This window comes from Oncorhynchus masou, chromosome 1, assembly GCF_036934945.1.
Source record: "Oncorhynchus masou masou isolate Uvic2021 chromosome 1, UVic_Omas_1.1, whole genome shotgun sequence".
Lineage (NCBI taxonomy): Eukaryota > Metazoa > Chordata > Actinopteri > Salmoniformes > Salmonidae > Oncorhynchus > Oncorhynchus masou.
This window is the reverse complement of record NC_088212.1, coordinates 72978817-72996332: the sequence shown is the minus strand read 5'-3', so window position 1 is coordinate 72996332 and position 17516 is coordinate 72978817. Positions and strand designations below refer to the sequence as shown.

The 17516-nt window shown below is 44.5% G+C and overlaps 2 protein-coding genes across 3 annotated transcripts in view; one reads left to right on the top strand and one right to left on the bottom strand.

The window, feature by feature from the left end:
* LOC135550171 (anoctamin-5-like) overlaps positions 1-17516 on the bottom strand; it is a 28985-nt gene that overhangs the window by 8475 nt on the left and 2994 nt on the right. Inside the window, exons 2-9 of one of the 2 annotated variants that reach the window (XM_064980735.1) lie at positions 13441-13488; positions 9193-9263; positions 4982-5089; positions 4254-4322; positions 2447-2731; positions 2247-2366; positions 2006-2121; positions 1342-1476 (exon numbers count right to left, since the gene is read on the bottom strand). In XM_064980735.1, the coding sequence (XP_064836807.1) occupies positions 1342-1476; positions 2006-2121; positions 2247-2366; positions 2447-2731; positions 4254-4322; positions 4982-5089; positions 9193-9263; positions 13441-13488 (952 nt within the window). The remainder of the gene's footprint in view (positions 1-1341; positions 1477-2005; positions 2122-2246; positions 2367-2446; positions 2732-4253; positions 4323-4981; positions 5090-9192; positions 9264-13440; positions 13489-17516) is intronic. The other variant, XM_064980744.1, reaches the window with a different exon arrangement.
* The window catches only part of LOC135550202 (U5 small nuclear ribonucleoprotein TSSC4-like), a 10194-nt gene continuing 9768 nt past the window's right edge, over positions 17091-17516 (top strand). Inside the window, exon 1 of the mRNA XM_064980823.1 lies at positions 17091-17111. The gene's annotated coding sequence lies outside the window, so the exon portion shown is untranslated. The remainder of the gene's footprint in view (positions 17112-17516) is intronic.

Sequence of the window (17516 nt, the reverse complement as noted above, 5' to 3'; positions counted from 1 at the left end):
ATCCATGTGAGAGACGCAGACTCGGTCTCGACCTTTAAGTCTTTATTGAAGACTCATCTCTTCAGTAGGTCCTATGACTGAGTGTAGTCTGGCCCAGGAGTGTGAAGGTGAACAGAAAGGCACTGGAGCGACAAACCGCCCTTGTTGTCTCTGTCTGGCCGGTTCCCCTCTCTCCACTGGGATTCTCTGCCTCTAACCCTATTACTGGGGCTGAGTCACTGGCTTACTGGTGCTCTTCCATGCTGTCCCTAGGAGGGGTGCGTCGAGTGGGTTGAGTCCCTGATGTGATCTTCCTGTCTGGGTTGACGCCCCCCTCGGGTTCGTGCCGTGGTGGAGACCTTCATGGGCTATACTCGGCCTTGTCTCAGGGTAATAGGTTGCTGGTTGAAGATATCCCTCTAGTGGTGTGGGGGCTGTGCTTTGGCAAAGTGGGTGGGGTAATATCCTGCCTGTTGGCCCTGTCCGGGGGTGTCCTCGGATGGGGCCACAGTGTCTCCCGACCCCTCCTGTCTTAGCCTCCAGTATTTATGCTGCGAAGGTTTATGTGTCGGGGGCTAGGGTCAGTCTGTTATATCTGGAGTATTTCTTCTGTCTTATCCGGTGTCCTGTGTGAATTTAAGTATGCTTCCTCTGATTCTCTCCCTCTCTTCTCTCGGAGGACCTCAGCCCTAGGACCATGCCTCAGGACTACCTGGCCTGATGACTCCTTGAGGCCCCAGTCCACCTGGTCATGCTGCTGCTCCAGTTTCAACTGTTCTACCTGCGGCTATGGAACCCTGACCTGTTCACAGGACGTGTTACCTTGTCCCAGACCTGTTTTTGACTCTCTCTCTTCCGCACCTGCTGTCTCTAACTCTGAATGATCGGCTATGATAAGCCAACTGACATTTACTCCTGATGTGCTGACCTGTTGCAACCTCGACAACCCCTGTGATTATTATTATTTGACCCTGCTAGTCATCTATGAACATTTGAACATATTGGCCATGTTCTGTTATAATCTCCACCCGGCACAGCCAGAAGAGGACTGGCCACCACTCAGAGCCCGGTTCCTCTCTAGGTTTCTTCCTAGGTTCTGGCCTTTCTAGGCAGTTTTTCCTAGCTACTGTGCTTCTACATCTGCATTGCTTGCTGTTTGGGGCTTTAGACTGGGTTTCTGTACATCACTTTGTGACATCGGCTGATGTGAAAAGGGCTTTATAAATACATTTGATTGATTAATTGATCATCTGACAATAATTGGGCGAAATATTAGAATTGGGCTGCCTGTTTAAACGCAAACAATTAACTGTTTTCCTATTTTTCAAATAAGGCACCCATCTGCCCCCTGGTGGTACTAACCTTGTTAAATTGTCATCGTAGCTTAGCACACCATAGGTAAAACATATGACGCCCATGACCGCAGCAAAGAACAACATCTCTGTGTAGAAGCCCAGCCAGGCAAAGTAGATCCCAATCTTCTCCCCATAATACTTCCTGTTAACAACACAGAGATAATTCAACTTATTTGGCATTAGGGAGTAGGGACACTTAGTATTTGCATGGTGTTATAGATCAGCCCCCCCCCCCCTCCCCATGTGCACAAGCTGTTGATGACACAAACTGTTCACACCGCTCTTGTTGGTGGAGAGAATGTTGCAGGTTTAAAGCACATTTTCATGCAATTCTAGACATTTTGTCATGTCTAATGTGTATTCATGTGACATTTGAGTGACAAATTGTTACAACAATATCTATGGTCTAAAAAAACCTAAGTAAAAAAACGTTAGCTTAAAATTCTGACATGTTATAAATATCTCTCTAAGATATACAATGACTGACATGACAAGAGGAACTGATGATGCACTACCCAATTTCGAAATTGCACCTTGTGCATTCTACTATTACAACTTTCAAGTGTAAGTTTAAAGCCGGACTGAGTTCGCCCCCCCCCCCGTTATAGACATAGATCTTTGTGTCCATGCATGGGGGAAATGTAACCGATGTCCAGCCGATTTTATCTTACCTGATGAGGTTGAGGGGCTGCTCCTTGTAGAAACAGAGGAATCGAGCCCAATTCTTATAGAGGTGGTAGCGTTCGCTCTCACACTGCTCATTTGTGTTCCTCTCCCAGTATCGACACTGACAGCATAGAGGACAGGAGAATAATAAGCTCTAGTTTAGAAATAAATCTGACATCTTCACATGAAATCTACTGTGACTATGTTGATGTGATGTAGGTGGGGCGTCACATGATTCTTACTTACATCATGAAGTGGGAAGGCTGAGGTGTAGGTTCCGTTGTTCAGCAACCGCTTGATACCTTTCTTGTCTGTCTCCTTGCGGTCCTCTTTATGGTACGGACAGCGAGACAGGATGTAGTACACCTGACAGGAAGGGACATCAGATCTCTGTGTGTGTGTGCGCGCGTGTCTCTCTGGATTCTGTGTTAAGATTCTGTACTCACTATTCTGTTGCGTGTGGAGGGGGGGAAGAAGGTGTCTTGGTTTTTGATGAGGAAGAAGTCTATCTTGTCCTTATCAAATGGAGAGGTGAAGTAGTCAGGCTGGGGGCGCATCACCTTCCCTGGCAGGCGGAACGGTCGGGAGAGCCACTCCAGGGGAACGTCCTGTCCGTGGGGGATGTCGCTTTCCTTAAAGGGAACCTTGATCTTCAGCACGTCAGCGTAGGTGGCCAACACCTCCCACGGGGCGTGGATCTTCAGGAAGTATGTTTTCAGATCATCCGAGTCCTAAGAGGAAGGAGTTGAGAGAGGACAGAGCGAGGCAATTTGACTGACCATACAATTTAAGCACAAAACAGAGGAATCATTTAAAATATTGAGTACATTTATGATATTTTTGTAAAAAAAAAACAGTTTGAATATAGTACACATTTTCACCTAAAAGTTTGTAAAGAAAACATAGAAACAAACACTCTGTACAAAATATTAGGAACAGCTTCCTAATATTGAGTTAATTTCAGAACAGCCTCAATTCATCGGGGCATGGACAACAAGGTGACCCAAATGCTTCCCACAGTTGTGTCAAGTTGGCTGGATGTCCTTCGGGTGATGGAACATTCTTGATACACACAGGAAACGATCAGACTGTTAAACAGCCACCACTAACATTGAGTGGCTGCTGCCAACACACTGACTCAACTCCAGCCACTTTAATAATGGACATTGATGTAAAAATATATCACTAGCCACTTTAAACAATGCTACTTAATATAATGTTTACATACCCTACATTACTCAGCTCATGAGGTGGCAGAGTAGCCTAGTGTTAGAGCGTTGGACTAGTAACCGAAAGGTTGCAAGTTCGAATCCCCGAGCTGACAAGGTACAAATCTGTCGTTCTGCCCCTGAACAGGCAGTTAACCCACTGTTCCTAGGCCGTCATTGAAAATAAGAATTTGTTCTTAACTGACTTGCCTAGTAAAATAAAGGTAAAATAAAATATGAATATGTATATACTGTACTCTACTGCATCTTTATGTAATACATGTATCACTAGCCACTTTGTTTACATACCCTACATTACTCATCTCATATGTATATACTGTACTCGATACCATCTACTGCATCTTGCCTATGCCGTTCTGTACCATCACTCATTCATATCTTTATGTACATATTCTTTATCCCTTTACACTTGTGTGTATAAGGTAGTAGTTTTGGAATTGTTAGGTCAGATTACTCGTTGGTTATTACTGCATTGTCGGAACTAGAAGCACAAGCATTTCTCTACACTCGCATTAACATCTGCTAACCATGTGTATGTGACAAATAAAATTTGGTTTGAAACTGTTGAGCGTGAAAAACCCAGATGCGTTGCAGTTCTTGACACACACCAACCTGTGAACAGGGCATGGTAGTACATGCCAGGCGCAAAGGCACTTAAATCTTTTGTCTTGCCTGTTCACCCTCTGAATGGCGCATATACACAATCCATGTCTCAATTGTCTCAAGGCTTAAATATCGTTCTTTAACCTGTCGCCTCCATCTACACTGGTTGAAGGAATCATATAAGGTAAGCTTTCACCTGGATTCACCTGGTCAGTCTATGTTGTGGAAAGAGCAGGTGTTCCTAAAGTTTTGTACACTCAGTATATGTTAAAACCCTTCTACCACTGAGGAAAGAAGACTGTGGAGTGAAATTCCCCTTTAAGAATGCTCTGCTGAGATATTCCCCACTTTGCAGTAATGTGATGTGCTGCTGCATGATGACCACTAGAGGACGACAGCGTGCCACGGATGGGTAACTCACCGATTTGTCCTCAGTCTCAAGCTCCAGTCCAGCCTTCTTAAGGTTGGCCTCAAACTCCCTCCTCCTCTCCTGTACAAATACAGAGACAGACACACATGCACTTTACGCAATAGCAAGGATCAAGGCAGAAAAGCATTTATCCTTGTATCTCCCCCTCTATCATCTCTGCTATCACTTTATCCTTCCTTGTATTCAAACTTCCCCATTCATTCTCATAATCTTTCCTTGGGAGGATCCATTTTGTTCTTGTAGAAGCTCTGTTGAAAGACTGCCTGGCACCAGTCACAGCATTCTCAAAGTCCAAAGTCCAAAAATCAGAAGCTAGAGGGCCTTGTAATAATGACATTTGGTCTGTCTATGGTCTGTCTGTGGCATGAAATCTTTGCTTCTCGGTCATGAAAGAGGTGATGCAATTACCCCAACAACAAAGTTTCAACCACTGGGAACTTGTCAGCCACCTTCTCCTCTTACCGCCCTGATTCAGGCTGATTATGAGTCATGGTCACGTGATCAGTTGACCCCAGATACCGTCTTTACTGTGACAAAAGGTATTGCAACAGAAAACTAAAATAGCTGTGTTCTTATTGAAGTCGTTCAGGCTCAAAGCAAACCTGACCACTCCAAGGTTAATGCTCTGTGCTGCCATGTCCATGTTGATAAACTGCCATGTGTCTCTCTGTAACCACACAATGCTCTCTGTGTTGATGATGGTGCGCTATGCTGCCCACCTGCTTCTTCTCTCCATCCTTGTCATCTAGGTACGACAGTATGAAGTCAATCCTGCGAACCCCGTCCCTGAAGAACACGGTGTCTTTGTTCTGCTGTAGTCTGTCAGTCTGGAGGGCAGACAGAGAAGAGTGTCAGAACACTAACCCACACAAACTATTTCTCTCCTCCTCCTATGAACAGAGAACATCTGTTTACTGAATGTGACGATGCATGTTAAAAGCACATTAAAAGTACATGGTCGTAGTTTAGTATATCGTTTAGGACACGCCCAAAATGAAATAAACACATTTATTTTGTAATGAGTGTGGACTTTCTTTTGTGTGGTTTGTCTTATGTAACTTGAATAGGAGTTAGGAGGCAGTGGATCCTGGACATTTTCCAGTGAAGGCATGCCTATCATTATGCTAAACGTAGCCCTCAACTATGGCAAGCAAAGTGGTACATACTGCACTAGTGCCTGAAATAAACTTTTTGGTTTTTATAATAACGTTAAACCAAGTCTTGATATTCTCAGATCATCCCAGACCAGTACACAGCCACTTCTTGATTCAAGCCCCAAACCTGGCACAGACAATACTCTTCAATCACAATGCTCCACACTCCAGTTTGCCAGGGTCCAGTTTCTCAGTTCAACACTCCACACGTCAGTTTATTTATAAGCATATTAAGCATGTGCAGGAGAAAGCACCCTTGTCAAAAAGTAAAATGTTTGTTAAATTCAGGAGATTGTATATGCAGTGGGTTAAAAGGCTGTTGCTCAACTAGGTTTGTTTACTCCTGGTTTTATTCCACCTGAGGGGTACAGCGAAGTATTTACAGTGCTATGCTCTGCAGTCAGGACGACAGAGGGGAAAAAACCTTAGACACAGCCTTGGACCTGGAGTGGAGGAAAAGGGCTTTTCTTGGTCCAATCGGCTAAGATTATGTTCACCAATTCCAGGCCTTACATCATCTTTTGAAACTCAATTGTGAAGAAGGATTGCCTGTGTGGGGTCTGTTTCACTGTGTGACTAGGAGGAAAAGTGATTCAGTCCAATTGGCTTAGTGTGCGACAAAACAGAGGTGGGTTCCTATAATACAGAGGTATCCTGGCTCTGGAGGACAGGAAGAGAAACAGAGGCGGGTCCCTATAATACAGAGGTATCCTGGCTCTGGAGGACGGGAAGAGAAACAGAGGCGGGTCCCTATAATACAGAGGTATCCTGGCTCTGGAGGACGGGAAGAGAAACAGAGGCGGGTCCCTATAATACAGAGGTATCCTGGCTCTGGAGGACAGGAAGAGAAACAGAGGCGGGTCCCTATAATACAGAGGTATCCTGGCTCTGGAGGACGGGAAGAGAAACAGAGGCGGGTCCCTATAATACAGAGGTATCCTGGCTCTGGAGGACAGGAAGAGAAACAGAGGCGGGTCCCTATAATACAGAGGTATCCTGGCTCTGGAGGACGGGAAGAGAAACAGAGGCGGGTCCCTATAATACAGAGGTATCCTGGCTCTGGAGGACGGGAAGAGAAACAGAGGCGGGTCCCTATAATACAGAGGTATCCTGGCTCTGGAGGACAGGAAGAGAAACAGAGGCGGGTCCCTATAATACAGAGGTATCCTGGCTCTGGAGGACGGGAAGAGAAACAGAGGCGGGTCCCTATAATACAGAGGTATCCTGGCTCTGTAGGACGGGAAGAGAAACAGAGGCGGGTCCCTATAATACAGAGGTATCCTGGCTCTGGAGGACAGGAAGAGAAACAGAGGAGGGTCCCTATAATACAGCGGTATCCTGGCTCTGGAGGATGGGAAGAGAAACAGAGGCGGGTCCCTATAATACAGAGGTATCCTGGCTCTGGAGGACGGGAAGAGAAACAGAGGCGGGTCCCTATAATACAGCGGTATCCTGGCTCTGGAGGACGGGAAGAGAAACAGAGGCGGGTCCCTATAATACAGAGGTATCCTGGCTCTGGAGGACGGGGAAGAGAAACAGAGGCGGGTCCCTATAATACAGAGGTATCCTGGCTCTGGAGGACGGGGAAGAGAAACAGAGGCGGGTCCCTATAATACAGAGGTATCCTGGCTCTGGAGGACAGGAAGAGAAACAGAGGCGGGTCCCTATAATACAGAGGTATCCTGGCTCTGGAGGACGGGAAGAGAAACAGAGGCGGGTCCCTATAATACAGAGGTATCCTGGCTCTGTAGGACGGGGGAAGAGAAACAGAGGCGGGTCCCTATAATACAGAGGTATCCTGGCTCTGGAGGACGGGAAGAGAAACAGAGGAGGGTCCCTATAATACAGAGGTATCCTGGCTCTGGAGGACGGGGGAAGAGAAACAGAGGCGGGTCCCTATAATACAGAGGTATCCTGGCTCTGGAGGACGGGAAGAGAAACAGAGGCGGGTCCCTATAATACAGAGGTATCCTGGCTCTGGAGGACGGGAAGAGAAACAGAGGAGGGTCCCTATAATACAGAGGTATCCTGGCTCTGGAGGACGGGAAGAGAAACAGAGGCGGGTCCCTATAATACAGAGGTATCCTGGCTCTGGAGGATGGGAAGAGAAACAGAGGCGGGTCCCTATAATACAGCGGTATCCTGGCTCTGGAGGACAGGAAGAGAAACAGAGGCGGGTCCCTATAATACAGAGGTATCCTGGCTCTGGAGGACGGGAAGAGAAACAGAGGCGGGTCCCTATAATACAGCGGTATCCTGGCTCTGGAGGACAGGAAGAGAAACAGAGGCGGGTCCCTATAATACAGAGGTATCCTGGCTCTGGAGGACGGGAAGAGAAACAGAGGCGGGTCCCTATAATACAGAGGTATCCTGGCTCTGGAGGACGGGAAGAGAAACAGAGGCGGGTCCCTATAATACAGAGGTATCCTGGCTCTGGAGGACAGGAAGAGAAACAGAGGAGGGTCCCTATAATACAGAGGTATCCTGGTTCTGGAGGACGGGAAGAGAAACAGAGGCGGGTCCCTATAATACAGAGGTATCCTGGTTCTGGAGGACGGGAAGAGAAACAGAGGCGGGTCCCTATAATACAGCGGTATCCTGGCTCTGGAGGACAGGAAGAGAAACAGAGGCGGGTCCCTATAATACAGAGGTATCCTGGCTCTGGAGGACGGGAAGAGAAACAGAGGCGGGTCCCTATAATACAGAGGTATCCTGGCTCTGGAGGACGGGAAGAGAAACAGAGGCGGGTCCCTATAATACAGAGGTATCCTGGCTCTGGAGGACAGGAAGAGAAACAGAGGCGGGTCCCTATAATACAGAGGTATCCTGGCTCTGGAGGACAGGAAGAGAAACAGAGGCGGGTCCCTATAATACAGAGGTATCCTGGCTCTGGAGGACGGGAAGAGAAACAGAGGCGGGTCCCTATAATACAGCGGTATCCTGGCTCTGGAGGACAGGAAGAGAAACAGAGCCCCTCCCCTTTTTGTTTATCAGCCCCCACACCCACAAATAGGGAGGAAGGAAACAGGGTGTGGATACAGCATATAACTCCAAAGATCATCAACAGAATTAGGTTGTGAAAAGCATATTAGAACAATTTGAAATGTATGGCCTTCCACCTTCATGTGTCAAAGCACGCTTGAATATGAGTGAGAGAGAAAGTGTTCAAGTTCCCTCGTTCTTGAACAACAGATTAATGCTGGATAGAGAACACGGACACAGACACATAACAGACAGTAATATTCTCTCTGTAGGCAGTATTTTAGTTTGTGCTCATTGCCTGGGGAGAGCTGATCTGATAAAGAGAAGAGCTCTCTGAGAGACACTGAGGTCTTGCGACTGAACAATGAGAACGGTAGTAGAAAGAGGTCAGTTGTTTCCAACTTAGGCAAGGTACACAAAGGCATGCAAAACAACCTATTTTCAATACACACTCACTATTGATCAAGAATATTGATCACGGATGAGGATCAATCAAGCATGTGGAGGAAGACTAAAAACAAAACACATAATCATACATTTCTTACAGCCAAATACGCACATAAGTGCAAAAAAATGGATCTACTAATCCAGTATAGCTTCAACATGTTGTTAACCTTTATCATGTAAATAATTTGATGTGTTTTTTGTTTGTTGCAGCGTTCAATTCATTTGCCCGTTGCATGTCAGAACACTGCTGCATCACAGCACAGAGAGCTTGGGAAGTCATCTCGGGCAGGGACATGTTAATGTAGAGGGAAAGGAGAGGCAGGTCAACATGGGGTCATGGGACTCACCTCTGTGTGTCCAGGTAGCTGTGTAAATCCGTCCTCTACAAAGTTATTAAGACTGTGGCCATTACATTCCTCTGTGTAGAGAAAAGAAACACGAGCAGAGATTAGTTCCCATAAAGCGCAATCTGCAGTTGCTACATACATTTTTGGACTTAGGATATATAGTATAATGATATACTGCATATGAGTCCATTGATTCTTGAATAATATAACTTATACATGCCTCATGAGCTTAGTTTAACTGTCACACCCCATCAGAACACAAAATATAAACTAGTTTAATCAAATGTTGGTAAATATTGTAAATGTAAACAAACACAGTATAGCCTCAAAACATGGTTAAAACAATATTGTTGATATCTTGGAAGGTCAGTCCTTGCATCTATCCCACTGGGGGAAAAACTGGTTGAATCATTGTTGTTTCCACATAATTTCAAAAATATAAAATGTGATGACATTGAATCATTGTGGAAAACTGATTGGATTTGTAAAAAGTCATCAACATCAGGGAATTTCATCTCTATTTCACCCAACTTTTAACCTAAATCCAATGTCATGGTGAATTCACGTTAGTTGACAACTCAAACAAATGTAAATAAAAAAATGTATGTTGCACTGAGGTATAGGTCTAAGGATTGCCCCTTTAACAGAAAACGATTTACAATGTACAAATGACAGTGATATGTGTACAGAAATGTGTAACCACTCATTTACTTGAGCGAAAACAATGGGTTATTTGTCTCTATATTTTACGTAATTATTCCAGCCTCATCACACCAACTAGCCTAATAGGTCATATGAGATACAACATACACTTGATATGGAAATGTCAAACTTGTTCCCTGTGGTCATGTATGATACCTTCACTACATACAGTCAATTGGCTAAAGTAATCCTAGAAAAATAAAAGCTGTTATTTAACTAAAATCATCAGATACACTACTTAAAGCCCATGAAATCCCATGACCCATCCCTCCGTTTCCACCAACATTCCTTTTCTACAGATTTTCCAATGATTTTGCAGATGATCGAGTCGGTCTACCTCCTACTATGCAACAGCCCAACACAACACTGTGTTGACATGGACTGCCCTCAGGGCAACAGCATGGTGAAATAGACATGAAGACACTCACTCTCTCAAGAGCTCTCAGAGATAAAACCAGGGGAAAGAACTAAACACATATACCTATAAAAGACAAACTTTCACAAAAGCACACTTTCCATCTGGAGACACACAGACAGAGACACACAGCATTCCAGCAGCAGAGCAGAGCACTCCCCCAGCCTGGCAGAAACCGCTAGGAGAGAATGTGCTCATGTTGCAGCGCTGCCTGCCGCCTGGTTATTTCTGAATGCTGGGAAACAAGCACTTCCTGTGGGGAGGTTAGGCCTCTACGTACACGGAGGGATGGGGGAGGGGCAGCAGCCCAGTCAGAGGCCCTGTAGTTCCCTCAGACGTAACACAATCTAGCTTACCACAGGAAGGATTCCTTCTGCCCTGAGCCTTTCTTTCATTGGATGAGTAGGATATTTTTTAAAGAACCAGAGGTTTGACTGAGTGCCTTGCAAGCCAATGAGAGGCTCGAGGGAGCCGCTCTGTACTGCTGAGAGGTAAATTAAAGAGACAACTCATGAGGTAGGAATGATGTTGAGACTGTCAGCCAGATGAGTCTGAGCACAAGCATCCCTAACCCCTATGAAGGACAAACTAGCAGAGGGATGTGCCAAGCTGTGATGATTGTACTGCTAACAGTTATTATCAGTCCAGAGCTGAGCAAACACAGAGAGAGAGGGAGTGTGTTACCAAACAGGGACAAGGCCACTTTTATTAGACATTTATAGATAGCAGCACATCCACACACATGCAGAAACACACAGTATAGTATACGCATAGTATACATACGTTCACATACACCTCAGCACCCAAGCAACACACATTTTTCAATGTTTTCAAAAATGAATACAATGGGAGACACATATCCTCAAATACAGTATGGTTAAACACATAAATACACTATTGTTTGTATATATCCCATATATTTAAAAGTATGTGAACACCCCTTCAAATGAGTGGATTCGGCTATTTCAGCCACACCCGTTGTATAAGTGTATAAAATCGAGCACACAGCCATACAATCTCCATAGACAAACATTGGCAGTAGAACGGCCTTACTGAAGAGCTCAGTGACTTTCAAAGTGGCACTGTCATAGGAGGCCACCTTTTAAAATTTCTGCTCTGCTCAAGCTTCCCCGGTCAACTGTAAGTGCTGTGAAGTGAAAACGTCTAGGAGCAACAACTGCTCAGCCACGAAGTGGTAGGCCACACAAGCTCAAAGGACGGGACCGTCGACTGCTGAAGCGTGTAAAAATGGTCTGTTCTCGGTGGCAACACTCACTACCGAGTTCCAAACTGCCTCTGGAAGCAATGTCAGCACAATAACTGTTTGTTGGGAGCTTCATGAAATGGGTTTCCATGGTCAAGCAGCCACACACAAGCCTAAGATCACCATGCGCAATGCCAAGCGTTGGCTGGAGTGATGTAAAGCTTGCCACCAATGGACTCTGGAGTAGTGGAAATACGTTCTCTGGAAGGATGAATCATGCTTCACCATCTGGCAGTCCGACAGACGAATCTGGGTTTTGCGGATGCTAGGAGAACTTTACCTGCCTCAATGCATAGTGCAAACTGTAAAGTTTGGTGGAGGAGGAATAATGGTTTGGAGCTGTTTTTCATGGTTCAGGCTAAGCCCCTTAGTTCCGGTGAAGGGAAATCTTAAATGCTCATACAATGACATTCTAGACAATTCTGTACTTCCAACTTTGTGGCAGCCATTTGAGGAAGGCCCTTGCCTGTTTCAGCATGACAATGCCCCTGTGCACAGAGCGAGGTCCATACAGAAATGGTTTGTCGAGATGTGTGGAAGAACTTCTCTGGCCTGCACAGAGCTCTGACCTCAACCCCATCGAACACCTTTGGGATGCATTGGAAAGCCGATTGCGAGCCAGACCTAATCGCCCAACATCAGCCCCCGACCTCAATAATCCTCTTGTGGCTGAATGGAAGAAAGTACCCCCAGCAATGATCCAACATCTAATGGAAAGCCGTCCCAGCAGAGTGGAGGCTGTTATAGCACCAAAGGTGGGGACCGACTCCATATTAATGCCCATGATTTTGGAGTGAGATGTTTGATGAGCAAGTGTCCACATACTTTTGGTCACGTAGTGTACCACCTCTTGGAACTAGACCCACATTCAGATAGTAGGAGATCCACTAGTGAAGATGTACATCAAAATAACACCCACTGTCTGCAGAACACCAACTTACTGTAAACACGTCTGTAGTCTCCAGCACACGCTAAATTAAACTGATATTGATAACCCCATCGAAGTCCTAGAGAACATCTCATCCTATTGTAGCTGACCTACAAGTACCTTCAGTGGGTAGTCTGGAGTGATGAATATCTCACATTGTCTTGCACATCCATTTAAACAATAAGGTCCGAAGGGGTGTGGGCTGTTCTTATGCATGAAGCAACGCAGAGTGCCTGGATACAGCCCCTAGCTGTGTTATATTGGCCATATACAACACCCCCGAGAGGTCATATACAGTCTGATATACCACGGCTTTCAGCCAATCATCCTTCAAGGCTTAAACAACCCAGTTCATATTATTTCTTAGGTGCTGGATAAATTCATAAAGATGTATGCACTCAGTGCAGGTGTTCTTTCACCATCTGCTAGGTGTTGGCCTTAAGCCTTGGCCCTAGATCTTTATAAAGGGAGAGATCTAGCAGGTTTCTGCTCATGTTTCCCTTTCTGATATATCAAATAACCCACAGAGAGATGCTCAGATAAAATTATCCCAACAAAATCACACAACAAAAATATATTTTAAAATGTCAAATATGGTACAGGTAAATTCAATAAAATGTAGCATATTGGATTTGAAAGGTCATTTCCTTGCTTCCAGTACTAAATCAAATGGAGCGATCCACTGGTAAACCCAGGGCCTTGGCACTCACTCACAGAGGACCAGAGGATGCAGAGTAGTATAGGGCTGGGTTTGGGCTATGAGGAGCCTGGCTCTGCAGCCGCTGGCATGAAGGGTGGCTGAGCAGCGAGCAAACAGCACAAGCCTCAGGGTAACTGACAGCAGTACATACAGACACAGCCACTGACTATGAGGTGAGGTTAGGATGAAAGGATGGATAGACAGACAGGTGTCACATTAAGCCTTTCGTCTGCCAGTACCTGTTAATAGTTTCATCCTGAATGCTGTCAGCACAGCAGGGCCATCTTCTTCAGAGGAGAGACACAGGACAAAGGGGTTAGTCTGCTTAACAAAGTGCTGCTGGACATTGATAGATGCTTTTATGATATTATAGATATTCTAATTCAGAATTTGTGTATCTAGAGTAGCACCCACCAGACACAGACACACTAGCCTCAAACAAAAAGACCATGTGTTAAATATGTTTGATATATTCTCTGTTTGGCTCAATCACAGTAAGTGGCAGTGTGAGGACAGGAATACATTATTCAATGTTTATTTGTGGCATAAAGAAGCTGTCACCTTGATGCTGGTGAGGACCTAACAGCACCTGCGTCACCTGTTCCCACCGGCAGCACCTGTCTACTTTCCAGTGACAGTCACAGTGCCTTCCTGATTGTTTATTGTTTCAGCCAGATAAACCTTTAGACAGCCTGGTAAATGAGGTATTTCATCAGACCAAGCCAATTTGGTTAGTGATTTAAATGGTAATACGAGGCCTGAGCTACTGGGCTTCCACTGTTATTCATGTTTCAAGTTTTATTAGTCGTTTCTACAGGATACACATGGCATACCATGTCCAACAAAATGTTTACAGGTTCCTTCTCAACAATGCAACAACAATAAGGAAATGTAAAAATATGAACATAAAGTAAATGACTAAGTAGAATAAAATGCTTAGCATAAGTATAATACAAGAAGGCACAATTTATCAACAGCAGTTGTGATGTGTGTGTAGCATGCATTTATGTGTGTGTGTGTGTGAGTGAGTACATGTGTGCGAAGGTGAGGAGAGTCAGTGCAGGTGGTCAGTCCAGTTTAAATGTTCAGAAGTCTGATGGCTTTTAGATAGAAACTGTCTCTGAGACTGTAGGTATCATACCTTATGCTCTAATTCTGTCTTCCCAATAGTAAAGAAGCTGATGGCTGGGGTGTGTTTGGTCCTTGATGATGCTGCAGGCCTTCCTCAGGCACCGTTTTGAGTAGATGTCCTGGAAGGGTGACAGCACAGTTCCAGTGATGTGCTGGGCTGTCTTCACCTCCCCCTGAAGGGACTGGCCGGAGAAATTCCCGTTGGTCCATGTCAAGTCCTCTGTGATGTGGATGCTGAGGGACATAAAACTAGTGACTCTCTCTACTGCAGTCCTGTTGATGTGGATCGGGGAATGTTCCCTCCCTTCCTGAAGTCAACAATCAACTCCTTTGTTTTGCTGACGTTGACGGAGAGGTTGCTGTCCTTGCACCACAATGCCAGTTCACTTACCTCGTCCCTATAGGCATACTCATCACTGTTGGTTATCAGGCCTACGACCGTGGTGTCGTCAGCAAACTTGATGTTGGAGTTGGTGTCGTGCTTAGCCACACAGTCGTTGGTGAACAGGGAGTACAGCAAAGGGCCGAGGACACCCCTGGGGGGCCCCGGGTTAAGAGTAAGTGAGGACGAGGTGTTGTTGCCTATCCCCACAGCCTGTCGTCTGCCCATCAGGAAGTCCAGGATCCAGTTGCAGAGGCTGGTGTCCAGACCCAGGGCTCTGAGCATCATCATCATATCACAGGTGGCTCTACCAGAGAAAGCTTATTGATGAAGGAGAAATTGTTCTCTGATGAACTACAAAAGTGTGTCAATCTCATCTCATGTTAGGCCAGGGATTCTCACAGTTTATAACAGATAGAAAGACAATATATAATAGATAAAAAGACAGTTTATAATAGGCATTGTGATGCTGCACAGTGACGCTGTACCCTATTTAATTAGATGCATATCTAGACTAAAAGTTAAAGCATTACAATATGTCTGTATATACTGTAGGTCAATAAGTACTAAATGGAAATGATTGGCCCATTATGTGCCATTCATCCCCCACATAACTAGAGCTGATTAGTTTATCAGGGAAACACTGTAGGCCACACACTCACCACATTCTCATTCACTCATGACCAACATGGTAAGATAACCGGCCATATGTCTACACACAGCAGATGGATCATCAAGAAGGTCAGCATGTGAGGCTTGTGCAACATACATCCTATTGTTGAAAGATGTTAGTGTACGAGACACAATGAACCACAACAATGTGACTATGTTGCTACCATGGCCTGATGTGACCTATTATGTCTAAACTCTTATCATCCTTGTAGCTCCAGCTAAAAATAGCACCATGACATATCAGACTGGCTTCTTTTGACTGACTCAAACATACATGACTCATGGCTCCAATAGCCTAACTACTGACATCATCCCCAAGTTAATTTTCTCAGGGGAAAGACAACACACAGGATACCTCACTGAAATTACATTGGTTTCCTTACCCTGTAGGAAGAAAGACCAATCCATGCTTTGCTTTTGTTTACCTTGCTGAAGTAACCAAATGCTAACTTGAGGATTTTTAAATACATTTTATTTAGCATGTTTTAAATGTTTAGGGGGAAGCCATTCTAGTTTTGATTTACATTTGGTTGAGTTGTCAACTAACGTGAATTCAAACGTGAAATCAACAAAACACCATACAATTGTAATTAGGTTGTGGTAAATTCTGTGAATAAAAGATTCAATTCCCTTTTGTTGATGACTTTTTTCCAATCCAATCAGTTCTCCACGTTGATTCAGCGTCATCACATTACATTTTTTTTGTTGAAATGACGTGGAAACAATGAGTCAACCAGTTTTTGCCCAGTTGGAAAGCTGTTTTGAATCCCTATTCTCACATCGTCTGTTGATGACTTTCTGCACGTGGAACAAACAAAATCTCCCTTCTTATCTCCAGGATACAACTGGCCTAGTCCCAGAAGGGAACTTTGCCTTGACAAAACCCTGAAAGTTAGATCAGTAGAGTGGAGAAATACCCCGGTGCCCCTCCCAGCGAGGAATCGTGGGCAGACCAGATAGCAGATAGCAGAATTCATACTTTATCTTCTCTAAAACAGACATGAAATGTCATCCTTCTAATACTGTACTGTTTGAATGAGGCATTCTTGCATAAGGAGGAAAAGTAGAAATGTTAGAATATTATGGATTTTGTCCATCAGAATTATTCCCCTAATTTTTCTCATCTGCACCCTTTGGCCTTGTTGCTTACTGCATAATCGCCACTAAGGATATGGCAGAGTACATGAAAACAAGCTTTTGTTCTTTGTTCTTTGTAGCTTGTTGCCTGTTCAGATGTGATGCCCAGGTTAACCCACAGATAGAACATGGAATGCTTTGGCACAGAGCTTCCTAAACCCACAAAGCAACACAATCACAAAGCCCACTGTGATCAAGTGCATCGACCAATGCTACTCAAGATGTATATATTAATCTGCTCATGGCCACTGAAATATAATTGTGAAAGACCATAGAAGGGATAATAACCAATTGGAGGTGAAAGGAGAAGTCCAGGAGTGTAATGTTTTTATCAGAGAAGTATTTATATGAGAAGTGAGTTAACACTCTCGCATATATTCAGACACTGCTCACAGTCTGTCTAGCTCAGCTATCAAAGAGAAAATATAATTACTCAGCCAGTTTCCATGGCAACACTGGGGCTCCCCCTCCTCTGTGAGCCAAGATGAATTCACTGGCTTGCCCTCCGTAGCCAGATATAAAACACCTTAAATGGAAGCGGTGCACAACTGTCTAATACGTTTCTTATTAGATCATCAATGATTAAGGGTGAGTGCTGTAATGCAAAGATGATTATTTAGGCCTAGTTTGTGCCTGACTGCCCCTGATCAAGACCAATTAGGCATGCAGAATTGGAAACACGCTATGAAATTAATAGAGGTTTTACTGCGATAGTGAGAGATGTTGTTTACTAATATTTGATAATACTACAGTGCCTTATCGGAACCTTTCAACAAAACTATTTTGGATATGTAACTGATTTAGAGCCATGAGACCATAACAAGGCAGCCAGTGTGAGCATGTGGGTAATAGAACTATGAAAATTAATATTCTGCAATAGAACTGTATTATATAGATGCAGATGAACCTGAAGTCTATTCACGTTCAGTCCCTATATAAAACTGTCAACATGGTGATTCACAACACAGACGCACATATAAATAGATCTTTGTT